At 32.1% G+C, this 16,500-nt stretch overlaps 1 protein-coding gene across 2 annotated transcripts in view; it reads right to left on the reverse strand.

The window, feature by feature from the left end:
- LOC127698236 (thrombospondin-1-like) overlaps positions 1-16,500 on the reverse strand; it is a 49,456-nt gene that overhangs the window by 16,969 nt on the left and 15,987 nt on the right. For both annotated transcript variants that reach the window (XM_052201597.1, XM_052201598.1), the window contains exon 2: positions 785-844. In XM_052201597.1, the coding sequence (XP_052057557.1) occupies positions 785-830 (46 nt within the window). In that variant the 5' untranslated portion in view covers positions 831-844. The remainder of the gene's footprint in view (positions 1-784; positions 845-16,500) is intronic.

Consider the following 16,500-nt stretch of genomic DNA (forward strand, 5'->3'; position numbering starts at 1 on the left):
TATATTCAATTTATGTTGAAATCAAACACAGTATAATTTCGGACCCCGATTTGGACCAACTTGAAAACTGGGACCAAAATCAGAAATCTAAATATATGTTTATTAATAGACAAACTAAGCTTAGTTTTTAAAGGAGTTTGCTTCATCAAAAAAAAAATATATATAGCATTCAGAAACTAAGTTTATACAGAATAACAAACAAACCAACCACAAAATTCTTCAAACAATTTACAAAAGAAAAGATGAAAAAAAATCCAAAATGTCATTTATCATTAATACAATATCTATTAAAAATCTATAAAATTTGTCTGTAATTATAAGTTTCCCGCCCTACAACCAGATCCCTACCAATAGTATTACAAAGTTATTTTTCCTGAATATGAATGACAAAACTGCCATTGAACATTAAACAAGCAAAAATCAATCAATCATATATCTGCAGATATGTCATATTTGGTATAAAAAACAGGCGCCATTAACGATACAGTCTAACTTCTGAATCCTAATTAACTAGTACGTGTATCAACAATACTGTTCAGTTAACCAGTCTCAAAATCGTAAAATCCTATCTTGTGATTACTTCTTAACTAGCCATGTATCAAATTGACTGACATTTTATGAGTACCTGATATAACGTGCCTGTTATAAAGTCATAGATGTCACTGTCTCCTCTTAAACAGTGCTATAATGTCGGTGTCTTATATTTAAATTTTACATTAGAAAAAATGTTTCTTATCGTTATATTCAATGAATACATCTTTATCATTTCTAAAATTAAACTTACCATTTATCGAGAAAACTAACAGGAAGAGTACTAAGTCAATGTGCATCACTTACTAAGCATCTGAAATAAACAACACACTTTAAGTATACATGTATATGTAAATGCACACTATATGAATGCGGTAAATTGTTTAAAAACTTTTAAAAAATATTTACCTGAGAACAAACAAACAAAAAAATACAAAAATTTAAATACATTTTCACATATGTATATTTATTTTTCCAATATATTAAGCTACAGGTAAAAATGAAAGCCGTTGTATGCTTCTGTGGTATACAAACCGATTTATTTACCAAATGTGATAATAGATACTTGAAAACACAAAACCAAATAATTTACAAGCCAGATATATTTTGCTTTATTAATTGGTCTATGTAATTTATACAAATATCCATATGGTCAATTTACGCGCGATCGACGGAAATATTTTATCCAAAAGTAATATTGATTTAAATCAATTATTTGTTCAACATTTAAAAATTATACGATTACTTCAATTTCATTCACTAATACCATTACTTATTGAATAGAATACATAGTCGTTCCTTAAAGTGATCTTAAATTCTGAGGAATAAAAAATGTCAAAAATTCTATTTAAAATGCCAATTTATTCAAGGTATTAATTGGAAGTCGGGTACTAACGAAGAAAGTAGAAAAATAATATAACCGATGACTGAATATCAATGTATCTATATAAGAATTTCCCAGACCCAAGAGTATTTTGATGCATTCGTTCAGTTCAGACCATACGAGTTTTTCGACCGTATGCGTGTAGCCCAAACCATGTGTGTATAATTCATTCGGTCTGACTGTATCATGCATTTGCTTCATTAATGTGTTTAGACAAGACGAAACAATAAGGCTTTACAAACCATTAGTGTACGGTCCGTTTAGACAAGACGAAACAATAAGGCTTTACAAACCATTAGTGTACGGTCCGAACCATATCGGTTAACATTACACCCACTAACAGACTCTGGTATAACATGAAACAAACAGTCAAATGACTTCATAACAGCTTAGAAGATAACGACATTGCACAGGAGTATGCAAGTTATCTATTGGTGAGGTAATCACGATTTTCATTGGATATCGACTACAATGGTTTTATGCATGATAAGATTAAATTGATTCTCCAAAGGGATGATCCAAAGTCAAACTCGTGTTCCCAGTCATTGTTTTTGCATGTAGACTGTAGAATGTCAGATTACACTGCTATCATGTCCTATTATAACAGGAAACCTTTATTTCATGGGCTTGACTATTGTTTCATATCAACAATATTCATCGATCCCTTTTTTGAAGACAAGAAAGAGTGGGTAGTTTTAAGGTCCTGGACTGCTGGGAATCTTTTGGCTAAGGTCCGGTACGTTTCGCATTATAACTTCAATACAAATGAACTACATTGGTTGTATAAGTTCAAAACAAAAGGTGTTTGTATGTCTATCAATCTTTATTTACATAATTTTGACACCGAAGACCTAAAACTTTGTATGAGATAGTATAAAAAATAATGGAATTACATAATTTCAAGAATAACTTGCTGTGTTGTGATATGACAAGATCATTCTATACCGCTGGACCTTGTCGGATGTCAAAGTCCCCATATACACATCATTTCTATTACAGCAACTTGTCGTCTGGTTTGCCCATTAACCCATTTTTCTCCATTACTGATCAATTCTCCCTTCACAAAAAGTAACTTGATATTCCCTTGAATAATGTTAGTTAAAACATTTGTAGTAATTTGACGTTTAGGATTCAACAGTTAAATATGATCTCTGATGTTATATGAAATAGAATTAACTTATTGCAAAAGATATGTAAGTTTTTAACCTTGACATATACATATCAGTTATTGAATGCATATATTCTTCAATTGCTGATTATTGTTACACCATATGGAGTACTTGTATACGGGGTCTAATTTCATAAAAAGGAGGAAAATCTAGTCAACTAATACACTTAACTTATCTTTAACTTTACATGTACATTGAGGCTGTTTAAAAACATATAACCTGACTTGATCTGACTTGATATATTTAACTTAGATTCAAATAAACTTTTAAAAACCGAGATGACTGTAGTGAATTTACGACAACTACGCTCTTTCGGTTTCGATTATAAGTTCAAATAAACTGATCAATATAAGTTATGACAATTAATTGAGGCAAACATGTTAATTGTAATAGGTCGAAATGCATTGTACGTAATCATGATATAATCAATGCATCTTCCATTATTTTCTCAGGGACATATACATATGTGGTGTTAACACGTTTATTGTATATTCATACGAACGGGACAAAAGTCCACGGTCAAAATACGATACTATGGTCTGGATATGTATATTACCTGCTATAATCGCAATTTTTGATTATCAGATGGTTATATGAATTAATAAAAAAAAATTGTGAAAGTCACACTTTTGTCAGAATAGGAAAAATGAAAAAGAAATATGTGTTTCACATATATGGGGTTAATCCAGTTGCAGGTAATAAGTTCGTGTTCCACCAGTGGGGCAAGTCTTTTTGCTCCCCGATAAGAACTTTACACCCGTCGTTAAGAAGCGCCAAAAGTTCAAATAGACAGGGTAAGTTAAAGAGTGAACTGATATTCTTTTGGATTTTATGTATCCATGAGTGTTACCCTTGTCGACGGGGGATTCGCATACACGCCCGGTCAGAATCGAGAGGTTCAAATAAAAGAAAAAGTTTCATTGATTATAAACGCCCTCTGATAATTACACTGTATAAACCATTCAATCATTCTTCGATATTCGCGAGGAGTCTTCATTTGGTCTGTTAGAAGGTTCAAAATAGTAATATTTTAAATCTTACTGTACGCAAGTATTCCTTTCTGTGTTACTTATGCTGACGTATAAATATATTAACTTTTATCTCGTTTATTGTAATTTATATGCTGTCGATATATATGCAGGTAGGTATCTGACCAATAAGCAAAACAAAATTAAAATGCTCCGTAGGGCGCAGCTTGATACGACCGCAAAGGTCGATCCCTGAACAGTTGGGCATGTATGGACACAACATTCAAGTTTGATACAGCTCTGAATTTGGATTGTGTGAAATATTTGACAAAGCATAGGTTGCTGACACAGAATAGTGTTCTAAGAACTTACAAATTTGAAATTGGACTTTTACCTATTATGGTCCAATATCAAAAATCTAAATACATGGTTAGATTTAGAATATCAAAGAAACCCAAGAATTCATTTTCTTATGAAATCAATCAAAAGTTTATTTTTGGACTCTTTGGATCTCAATATAGACCAATTCGAAAAAACTGCCCAAAATTTAAAATATAAATACACGGTTAGATTCAGCATATCAAAGAACCCCATATATTCAATTTTTGTTGAAATCAACAAAGTTTAATTTTGGACCCTTTGGACCTAAAATGTAGACCAATTTAAAAACGGGGCCCAAAATCAAAAACCTAAATACGCGGTTAGATTCAAGACTTTGAATTAAACCTTATTGAAATTTGTGAAGAAATAAGAAATTTATACAAAGTATTGGAACAGTATTGTTTTTGGTCCCTTTTTCCAAAAAGGCTAGAGCCATAACCCCCAAAATCAGTTCTAACCTTTATTTTTTAGTATAATACCTTGTGGTACAATTTCATAGAGATCAATACACTTATACACAAGTTATTGTCCTGAAAAATGAAAAATGCTTGTTTTATACCCAAATTCCTAAACAGTTAGAACAATGACTCCCAAAATCAATCCCAACCTTCATTTTGTAGTATGGAATCTCGTGGTACAATTTCATAGAGATCCATACACTTATACTCAAATGTTTGTCTGGAAACCTAAATGTCTTCATATGACAAGGTCAACGATGACTCAGACGACGACGACGCAGACTACGACTCCGACGACGACATCGCCATACCATCATATGGCCGCGGCCGTATAGAAACAGAAGAGAGCATCAAATAAAAAAAAAAAAATCGGGAACAATAACAGCAGATGAATGGAAAGCATGTAGGAATACATGATGCGTTTTATGTGATAGTCGTATTTTTATTCCGTTTTATTAAATTATTTGAGACTTAAAGGTTGGTTAGTAATTTTTTTTTATTGTGCTCAATGAGATTTCTAAATTTGCTTTCATAAATGAACCTCTTAAATTCGACATCACCATCAAATAGAATACAGTAGACAACTCATAAAAATTAATTACCGCCGCTGTATTATGAAATGTCAAAAGTGAAAATAGCCTGTTCTTAATGCCATACCTCAGGCTTATATTTTCATGTAAAAAACAATACTTAACGGAATGTTGTGGAGTGGAAAATAAAAATGCATACATTCGAAACACTTTACAGAAGACCCATTGGATTATAATCTTTATTAAATGTATCAATAGTAAAATGTGTGACAACATCTGCAAAGATATTTAAGCACTTTTTTTTACTTAATCTTTATGGTATACATTAATATCTTAAACAAATAAAACAAATAATAAAATAACTTGTCTTTCATTCAAATTTTTAATATCGTGCATCTTTTTAAATGTTGGACATTTGTAGCTCAAAAGGTACCTGCTGAATTTTTCTTTCCTACACGCGTTCATTCATGATTCTGAAGTTACAAGTTTTCTAACTCTGTCAACAGAAAGTACTGTAACATCGTCATTAATTACAGATGATAAGTTATTCTGGCACTATTGTTCAGTTTTGTTTTAAATTGTTCTTTCGTTTTGTTTCAAAGAGGATTGTTTGCTGTTGAAAGATTTAAGAAACGTTGAAGCATGATCGTTTTTAACGAGAAATGTTATTAAAGTAATGCTTTCAAGCCTTTAAACCAATCCCTTAGATAAAATTGCTAAATGTAAAAAGTGTAACTCTTTTGTTGTTTAAATGTAATGGTATAACTCAATCAGACAGTCTTAGCCCTGAAGTATGAACTATGCACGTAACATGGTTGAACTTACAAGAGGTAACATCATTAAGTTCTACTTTGAATAATAGTAATTACATGTTGTTTTCTAAAAAAAACTTTTCCATTATAGATAAAGATAATTTTCCATCATTACTTATGAAGAAACTTAACATTTTATAAATGATATAATTAAAGAAGTTTACAGATTTGTGCTAAAACACAATGTTTCTTATAAAGACGAAACAACAATAACTACGGATGGTATGAGCATATTTTGTTTTTTGATGTGGAGATTATCAATAATTGAAACAACACAAAGGCCAGGTAATTGTAATAGGTTATACACATTTGGAGGAGGATTGACTAGATCTATGAGGTAGTTTTTTTTAAGGAACTTATATGAAAACATATTTCAGGTACCAGTTAAGGTAGTATGAGAGAATTCATGTAATGACAGCAAATGATTGGTCCAGATTTTTAATCGTAAGACCATTCATTCAAATTTTGAAATTTATATGATTGTAGCTTAGATTTAAATTTTTTTTTACAAGAAAAAATGTACAGAAACGTTTTGGATTGATTCAGAAAGTTGAAAACATTGGTTGTAAGTAGGATAACCAAGGTCACTTAGTTTTACATTATATTGAACTGACAAATTTTTTTATCGCATAGCAAGTGGCCTCATCTTTTATTTGTTTCTGAAGCATTTTATGTAAAAGCTATTTTATCATATTCTATTACAAAATTAAGTAATTTTTTCTTTAGTGCTAATCCGTGTATAATTCATACAAAAATATGAGAATTTTGCACAGCCTTTAGTTTGAAAAAAAGGCAGTCAACCATGTTTATTATTGGATTTTTGCCTCAAATACCTCAATAAAAATATACTTTTGGCAAGAATAAATATTCTGTCATTTTCTATACCTTCTTAATACCTTAAATACAGACGTAAATCTGTTTTCTGTTCCCTCCCTTGATTCAAAGTCTCAATGTTTTTAAATTGTTTTTCTATTGTCTAACTATGGGTTTTAATATTTATTGTTTCGCATAGAAAAGCGTTCGATTTTCTTGAAATTATTTGAAATTCAATCATACGACACATTATCTGAAGCTGATCCAACTTTTGCAATATGTGTTCTCCAAACACGTTTTTCTAATTCACATTATAGGATGTGGAAAAGTGAAAAATTTAGTGGAATGGGTTATTATAGCTCGGTGTGCGTGTTAGCGCCAATCAGGATGAGGCAAAGAATAACATTAGAAAATCACTGAGGTATTTTCCAATGAATCACTGGTGTTAAACTGATAATCGTAACTGGAATTACGACGATCCCAATATGGCGACGGCAGAAATAGGTAAAATCTTTTCAGTCATTTTTCTCAAATGTAGCCCGTTGTTGTCAAGAGTTACTCAGCTGCAAGGTTTTTCTATACCATTACATCATATTTGAATCGTAACGGTGCACTATAATTGTCTAAGCGCTTAGAAAATTGCCGTCGAAAAATTCGGGATGATAATCGTAATTTCGGTATTAATAAATAAGAAGATAATCGTAACTGGATAGTGTTTGATTGGTATTGACACGAAAAGCGCCTGTCTAATAGCATATGATGAAATATGGTGATGAATTAATCACGAAAACGTTCCCACATCTTATGACATTTCTTTTTGTGCATATATGATTAACAGTTCTAATGTAAACAGCTACATACTAGTATATATCATAAAATTGGAAGGGGGACCAGCTTCAATAAATTTGTAAATGGGGAAACACGAACTATGTTAAAATACTGAAAACTCCAGGAACTAGGACCGTCACAAAATATGGGAGAAAATTAAAAAAAAAAATGTCATCATGATCTCTTCATGTTTAGAGTTAAAAAAATATTGTTTGGTATTCTATTTAAATACGGACTTGATAAATTGTCACACCTTTTTGAATGTGTAAAAAGTTGTATAGCCCATAAATACTATAAAAATGCTTAGCTACTTCATGACCGTCACTGACATTTCGATATCTCAGAAAATAACTATAAATTTTAACAACACCAATTTAGTTTGGCATTCTAATAATATGACATCTTTAAAACGTTTAATGATAATATAAGCGTAGATAAAAGTTGGAATGCTTTGTGTGTTATGGAGTTAAGCACATGGTGACGTGGAGATCATTGGCAAACATGGATTTGTGTTCTTTAATAGTTGTACTTAGTACTTTTCTATCAAATGAAACAAAAATTAGCCTTTCATAATTGTCATGCATTTTTCTGAAGCACAAAATATTTGTTTGATTGTCTATTAAAGTCTTTGTAATTAAACCAGTTTCGACCGTGATGATCTACATATTATGCCTTCTGAGGACCAATACACATATATATATAATATATATTTGTGTTTTTTTCAGTCCTTCAAATGCTTCGCAAGACTATACGCGCCATTTAGTTAAGGCTAATAAACACAATAAACACAAGGAACAATACACACAAGGAACAATAAACACAAGGAACAATAAACACAAGGAACAATAAAAACAAGGAACAATAAACACAAGGAATATTAAACACAATGAACAATAAACACAAGGAACAAAAAACACAAGGAACAATAAACACAAGTAACAATAAACACAAGTAACAATAAACAATAGTAACAATAAACTGGTAACTATTCTAGATCCTTTACCATCCACCCTGTTTAACGAAACGTCCTAAAATACATGGGTATTTAATCAGAATATTTGAATTTAATTTTGAAGATCATATAAAATATCAGTGTAAAACAGAACAAAAGTGAATTCACTTGAAAAATATGAACGGCTATTTTAACCGGGATACATTTCACTCCAGAATTAAACTATATGTATTTCTATTGAAATATAAGGAAAAGGGCAAAATGAAAACTCATATCCACCAATCAAAGTATTAACTGTTAAATCCAATAATGCAGTTAAGTAACTGATGGAAAATTTTGGTCATTTCTCGCAGAAATTTAGTATAAAGTTTTAACGTTCAGTTTATAGCACCCCCTCCCCCATTTCCCTTTTACATAATTTGTGGACCCATCCCCGAATATAAACAACAGAAAACTCAAAACTGACAGCGATCTTATGATATATGAGGTCTGTATAAGTCACGGGGGAAGGGGTGGTGTCACTTCTGGCGTGCTGCTGAGATTAAAAAAAATATCCCCTTTCATATATTGCCGAAGACCAAAAATCTGATCCATGTTATAACTTATATATTTATATAGGAAGTAACCCACAGCCACCCCCGTGGTATAGGGAATATTGAGATAGGGGAGGTTAGCTTGCCCTTTTTATTGATTTAAAAATCGATTGGATATATGCAATATTTGAGGCAAAACATATGGCATATTGAAATGTGGTATACGGGACTTTCATTTGAAAGGATTGCACTTTTGCGATATGGGATAAACTCGACAGCTGCTTCATTTTCCATATCTTTAACAGGTACATGTATATATTAAAAGGTTATGCATATTGTTGTCAGTTATAAATCGAGATATATATACATGTAAGTAAATTTGTCCTAAATATTAACCTGTAAGTTGCTTCATTATTTTTTATTTTGCGCGTTAATGTCATCGTTTAACTGGACATTGCCGTTTTTACACACAAAATACCATTGACAAGCTGGAAGACACATTTATTATTTTTCAGTTACTATTATCCCATAAAGAAATTACGATTATCAAACAAGAAAAATGCCATCGAATTACGATTATCATCCCGAATTTTTCGACGGCAATTTTCTAAGCGCTTAGACAATTATAGTGCACCGTTACGATTCAAATATGATGTAATGGTATAGAAAAAAATTGCAGCTGAGTATCTCTTGACAACAACGGGCTACATTTGAGAAAAATGATTGAAAAGATTTTACCTATTTCTGCCGTCGCCATATTGGGATCGTCGTAATTCCAGTTACGATTATCAGTTTAACACCAGTGAATGAATGTATTTCACTCGTATGGCCAAACTGCGCAAGTTATTTTGAAAAACCTTCATCAAAACTTAAAGGCTTTTACAACAATTCACACAGTGACACATTTATAAAATTAAAATGTTATTCAGCACTATAGATATATTGTTATTGATGAGAGTTTGGATACAATATCACACATTTCACAGATTATCGTTAAAGATGCGCAGGACAAGCTTTACCAGACTAAATTAATTTCTATCTAAAACATAAAACATAGATTCAATCCCAATATAATTTCAGTTTAGATTAAAATTGTCTTTCTTATTTGCTTTTGCGATATATTTTTTTTTTAAATTGGTGATTACTATAATTTAATCTCTGCGAACTTTTTTAAAAATTCAAAACACTACTGAAAAACTAAACACTGAACATCATGAACCCCGTCAAATACCGGGGTGATATCAGGTGCTCTGGATGGGTAAGCAAATTCTGCTAGTTAAATATTGCAGTTTTGAGCCCTCTTCATGTTTTTATAATTTGGTAACATATTCTGAAACACATCATTATGTTGTTTGAATCTACAAATAAACCATTGAAGAACAGACCGTTCGTGACCCGCATAGTATCAATTTTTGTAAAGATTTTACGATTTTTGGGAAATGACCCTAGTGTGAAATCAGAGGAAATTGGCTCCACTTTGAGCAAAAATATCTCAAAATGTATTTGCGAAATATCAGTCAGCAATCACTGCTATAATAATGATACTAACTTCGTTGCTATAAATCAATTACCATCTCAAGATTACGGAAATTGAAAAAGGTAATGTCGCTCTCACGTCATATTTCTTTTCATGTAATGATTAAAAATTAAAAATATACGATGAAAGCAAGAATACGTGAAGAACTATCATGAAGCCGTTTTAAGTATACAGATTTTGTTTAAGAAACTTATCTTAAAAAAAATAAAAGCTTTCTCTACACAATAATAAATTATTAGTTATCAGTGATGGTGAAAGAAACAAAAAGGCTCTCAAGAGCCAGAATTAATCACCTGTAATTTTTTGCTTAAATCTTTCATCAATGATTATTTTTGCTTTTCAATATATATTGATGAGTGGCTTAAAAATTCCATTTAAATGTTCTTTGTATCTGTCATATTTTCTTCAAAAGCAAAAAATTGCATTTTACCGCTATGTTCCATTTTAGCCATATTGGCTATGTTTCTTGACGTACAAGGAAAATAAATACAAAATTTATACTAGATACTCTGAAACTCATTCAGCCCAAGTTTGGCTGTGATTGATTCAACAGTTTCAAAGGAGAAGATTTATTAAAGTAAGCAAACTAGCTGAACAAATTGTGAAAATTGTCTTTAAAGGGCAATAACTCCTTAAGGGGTCAATTGACAATTTTGGTCATAAAAACTTATTTGTAGATCTTACTTTGTTTACAGTTTATCTTAATCGATAATAATATTCAAGATAATAACCGAAAACTGCAAACTTTCCTTAAAATCATCAATTCAGGGGCAATAGCCTAAAATTCAGATACCCGATTCGTCTAATAATTTCAGGTCAAGTAGGCCTTGACCTAATGGATACTTTAACTTCTTGTCTGATTTGCTCTAAATGCTTTAGTTTTTGAGATATAAGTCAAAAACTGCATTTTACCCCTATGTTCAGATCTATTTTTAGCTATGGCTGCCATGTTTTTTTGACGAAACGGAAAATAAAACACAAACTTTATTCTAGATACCCTAAGGATCATTCAGCTTAAGTTTGGTTAGAATTGGTTCAGTAGTTTCAGAGAAGAAGATGTTTGAAATAGTCACCGCACCGGACGGACGGACGGACGACGGACGACGACGACGACGGACGCTAAGTGATGGCCAAAGCTCACATTTCCTTTGGAAAGGTGAGATAAAAAACGACTTTGTGCAAATCTGATGGTAAATTCGGGCACAAAATTCAAAATTGAAAATATCACAATTTGCATGTATTGATATTCATCGCCAAATTACAAAACATAACCAATACTTTTGTTTAAATATGTTGATTTAGAGGGGTTTATTGTCATGTTACTTGGAACATTCCTATATTTGAACTTGTATTTGACATTCTCAATCTTGCAGCATTTACAAGTTTTCCCCTCACTTTTTGTTTGTTCCTTAATTTGTATCTGCTTACTCGATTTATGACATTGAAAATAGGTCAACTACTGTTGCCTTTTATTAGTTTAAATAAAGACAAAAACATAAAATTACCATAGCATATGTACGTCTTTCGATTAAAAAACACATAAGTACAATACATAAGATATAATATAACGATGTTAAACTCGGACAACTCAGACTGACTTTGAATAAGTATGACACCCGATCCCATTTCCTAGTTAGGATAGTTTATCGCATAGTAATAGACATTTTCTCTCTTCAGTTATGGTTACAAAGTGAAAATTAAGACACACTGACAGTCAAATCTATAAATGTATCTGATCTGTATCTATAAATGGAAAGTACTAACAAATATGGCGCCAGTATCGTCAAAATATGTTGCAGTAAACAACAGCTTACTATGTTTGTAGCTAACGTATTCATAGCAGACAATGATATATAAATGAGACGGTCAAGTGATTTAGAGACAAGCACTCATTTCTTGTCTGCTTCAAACAGTTTTGTGATATTTCTTCATTTACACAGAAGTGTTATCATCTATCAGCAAAAAAGTTCAGATTTTGGCAATTAAACCAGGAAAAGAGAAGACAGTACAGCGATTCATATTGCCATACAAAAGCATTGATAAGGTATCAATTTGATGACAGAAAAAACAGACGTAATTAAGATTTCATTCCAAATCCATAACTTCAAAAAATCTTCTGAAAGTGTTACTGCATCTGGAAAATTTGAGCTAATGACACTTTTCTTGTTTAATCAAAACTAATTGCTCTTTTTAGAACTAGAGAAAAGATTTAATTTTTATTTATTACTAATATCCTCGGTCAGATATGAGACGCTTACATCTAATACAAACTATTTAAAATAAAATCCAAAGGACAATACAGACGCATAACAAATGCGTCATAGTCATAAAACAAAATACTTTTAAAAAGCTCTGCGTCATTTAGCTGAAATAGATAGTTCTGATTTGCTAATCATGTTTCTTAATATGTATTCGGTCAATACAAAATTATCATTTACTATTGCAAGATATAATTGGAGCGAAAAATAAAGATATAAAGTTGTTTTTGATTTCGTAAGCAAAGACATTATAATTACTTTTAAACAAAGTTTTAAAAAATATAGAAGCAGTCGATATTTGTTTTATAGAACAGATAAGCTTTACTCATGATTGTCCCTCCGATATATTTGCTTTATAGAACAGGTAAGCTTTACTCATGATTGTCCCTCCGAGATATTTGGGAAAACTGCAAGAGGTAGAGCCAATAAGTTATGCTTTCTATTGAATCAATGAGATTTGAACTTGAGGCTCCTAGTAATCTGTATCGATCACCTGGTAAATTTACCCCTTAACTACTGAAGAGAAAACAACTTCTGCTAACTGTAGATTCGTATCACTTTGTTTATCATTGGACTGGATACATATAATAAATATTATATAAAATATGCCTGCCAAATTTAATGCAGATTGGCCTATTATAGTTTCATCAGAAGCAATTTAATATGTGATTTCCTATTAGTTTTGAATTGTAACTCGATATGCGACCATTTCCATTTGATTGACGTTCAACTTGAAAGTCGTTTGAAGAGTCGCCCTATCAAAAGTGCAGTTATGTTTCCGAAACATTTTTGGCAGCCATGTTCTTTTATTCAAACGGAATGAAATAAAGTGGAGGAGCTCATACAAAATATTTTAGAATTTTGTGATTAGCCAAGCAGTTTTAAAGAAATGAAAATGTGATTCCTATAGGATTTCAATGGAAGCTATGTACAACCACAACCGTTTTGATTACCAACATAAGATAATAATATTTGTAAAGGACTCAAGATTATGAACACAATAAAGTTTTTACACGTTTGTCCTTGATATTCAAGTAGAAAAAAAGTTGAATATTCATTCAAAACTAATTGAATGCCTCAGCTATATTTTCCTTCCATCAGAACACAATTGGATTATTATAGATAAACTTATATACATTATTCCTGCTGTATTTACAATGACTGCATAGTTTCAGAGAAATTGATGAGAAATAGACAGAAGATACCAATGGGACAATTAAAACCCACAAGTCGAAGAAAATCAGACAATACCACAGCCAAAAAAGAAAACCGACGAAAAGCCATACAACAGTATATAAAACACAACCTTGAAAATTTAAGACTGAGGTACACAAACCCCTTCAAAAACAGGGATGAGCTCTGGTGCTCCAGATATCACCGCCATGTTTGCCACCTGATTAAAAAATGATGTTCGTTTTATAATGTGTCTTCGAAATATGAAACTTGTAATTTCATGATTTGTAGCAATACTTTTTTGAAGCAAATTTAATCTGGCAGACATATTTATCATCTAATTAAAACCAAAGGTGGCCAAATTATGTCAAGAAGTGTTAGAGACAAGAAGATGAAATTGAGATTTTCTATAGGCTTTAAATGAAACCCTGATATCACCAATACCACCATGTCGGTCGTCCTATCATTCAGCGGGGACGATTGTAGAAGGTCTCCCAATAATCAATTCCTTGTGCACATGTTTCTGGAATAACCTTCATCAGGTACTCTCTTAACCAAAAGTTTGATACAGAAAACCTGTTTGTGGAATAACCTTCATCAGGTACTCTCTTAACCAAAAGTTTGATACACAGCACATGTTTCTGGAAATAACCTTCATCAGGTACTCTCTTAACCAAAAGTTTGATACACAGCACATGTTTCTGGAATAACCTTCATCAGGTACTCTCTTAACCAAAAGTTTGATACACAGCACATGTTTCTGGAATAACCTTCATCAGGTACTCTCTTAACCAAAAGTTTGATACACAACACATGTTTCTAGAATAACCTTCATCAGGTACTCTCTTAACCAAAAATTTGATACACAACACATGTTTCTGGAATAACCTTCATCAGGTACTCTCTTAACCAAAAGTTTGATACACAGCACATGTTTCTGGAATAACCTTCATCAGGTACTCTTTTAACCAAAAGTTTGATACACAGCACATGTTTCTGGAATAACCTTCATCAGGTACTCTCTTAACCAAACATTTGATACACAGCACATGTTTCTGGAATAACCTTCATCAGGTACTCTCTTAACCAAACGTTTGATACACAGCACATGTTTCTGGAATAACCTTCATCAGGTACTCTCTTAACCAAACGTTTGATACACAGCACATGTTTCTGGAAAAACCTTCATCAGATACTCTCTTAACCAAACGTTTGATACACAGCACATGTTTCTGGAATAACCTTCATCAGGTACTCTCTTAACCAAAAGTTTGATACACAGCACATGTTTCTGGAATAACCTTCATCGGGTACTCTCTTAACCAAAAGTTTGATACACAGCACATGCTTCTGGAATAACCTTCATCAGGTACTCTCGTAACCAAAAGTTTGATACACAGCACATGTTTCTGGAATAACCTTCATCAGGTACTCTCTTAACCAAAAGTTTGATACAGAACACGTGTTTCTGGAATAACCTTCATCAGTTACTCTCTTAACCAAAAGTTTGATACACAGCACATGTTTCTGGAATAACCTTCATCAGTTACTCTCTAAACCAAACGTTTGATACAGAACACGTGTTTCTGGAATAACCTTCATCAGTTACTCTCTGAACCAAACGTTTGGAAAGCATAATATACATAACGATGGAGGGCACAAAGACCAACAGGGCCTACGTAAAACAGGAAAGGGATTTCAAGAGAAAATCCTCCATACTACAACCGTAATTGGCATTATGCGTTTGTATTACACAATGATATTAACATAATTAAACAATGTATCTACAAATGAGAAGTTAGAAGTATTCCAGTGTATGTAAAGCAAAGAGAATCAATATTTAATCTTGTTAAACACGATAAACACTGTGAGATTTGACAGTGGCATTGTACTGTTATCTAGACCTGCACTCATATTCCTGACAAGAATTAATTTCTTGGAATTCATTAACGTCAATAAAAGCAGTCTTTCTTCTGTTGTTACGTAATGGCTTACAGGGAAAGTGTCAAGCTTCACAACTGGTACCATTTTAATTAATTCATTAAAAGTTATGAGGCGTTATTTGAGGGAGGCTTGTGAGAAAGAACGTGATTTCCCAAGGGTAACCTTTACATCACATTTGATCCGAGGTTTTAAAATTGACCGACGTTGTAGAAAGTAAGAATTAAATTCAAAATGTAATATCTATGCTCAGACAAAAATTGCATTCTGACAATTCAATGAATAATCAAAAAGTAAATTCCAAATTTTGTAGGAATAATCATTCAAAACATTTTGCTATATGGAAGAGATTGTCTCTGGTCGGAAAGTTTTCCGTCTGACCGCAACCAAATGAGAATCGTTTGTAGATGATCTTTCATGCATAATTCCTCCTTCTAAATTTGGTTTTAAATTTGGCCAAGTGGTTTCAGAGAACATGCGAATGTAAAAGGTTAACGAATCGACGGCGCACGACGACGACGGACGTCAAGTGATGCCCAGGTGAGTCAGAGACATAGGTGTCTCTGGGTGAGTTCAACATTTAAATAAATAAGATATTAGACAATGTTGCCTGATAATATCATTTAAAGAAAAAAACTTGGTGTCTATACAATATGTCAAGTCCATAATAGACCCGAGCCAAAACAAATGTAAATATATTCAACAGATAAAATTGAGAATGGAAATGGGGAAT

Source organism: Mytilus californianus, unplaced genomic scaffold (genome assembly GCF_021869535.1).
Source record: "Mytilus californianus isolate M0D057914Y unplaced genomic scaffold, xbMytCali1.0.p SCAF_4, whole genome shotgun sequence".
NCBI classification, from domain to species: Eukaryota; Metazoa; Mollusca; class Bivalvia; order Mytilida; family Mytilidae; genus Mytilus; species Mytilus californianus.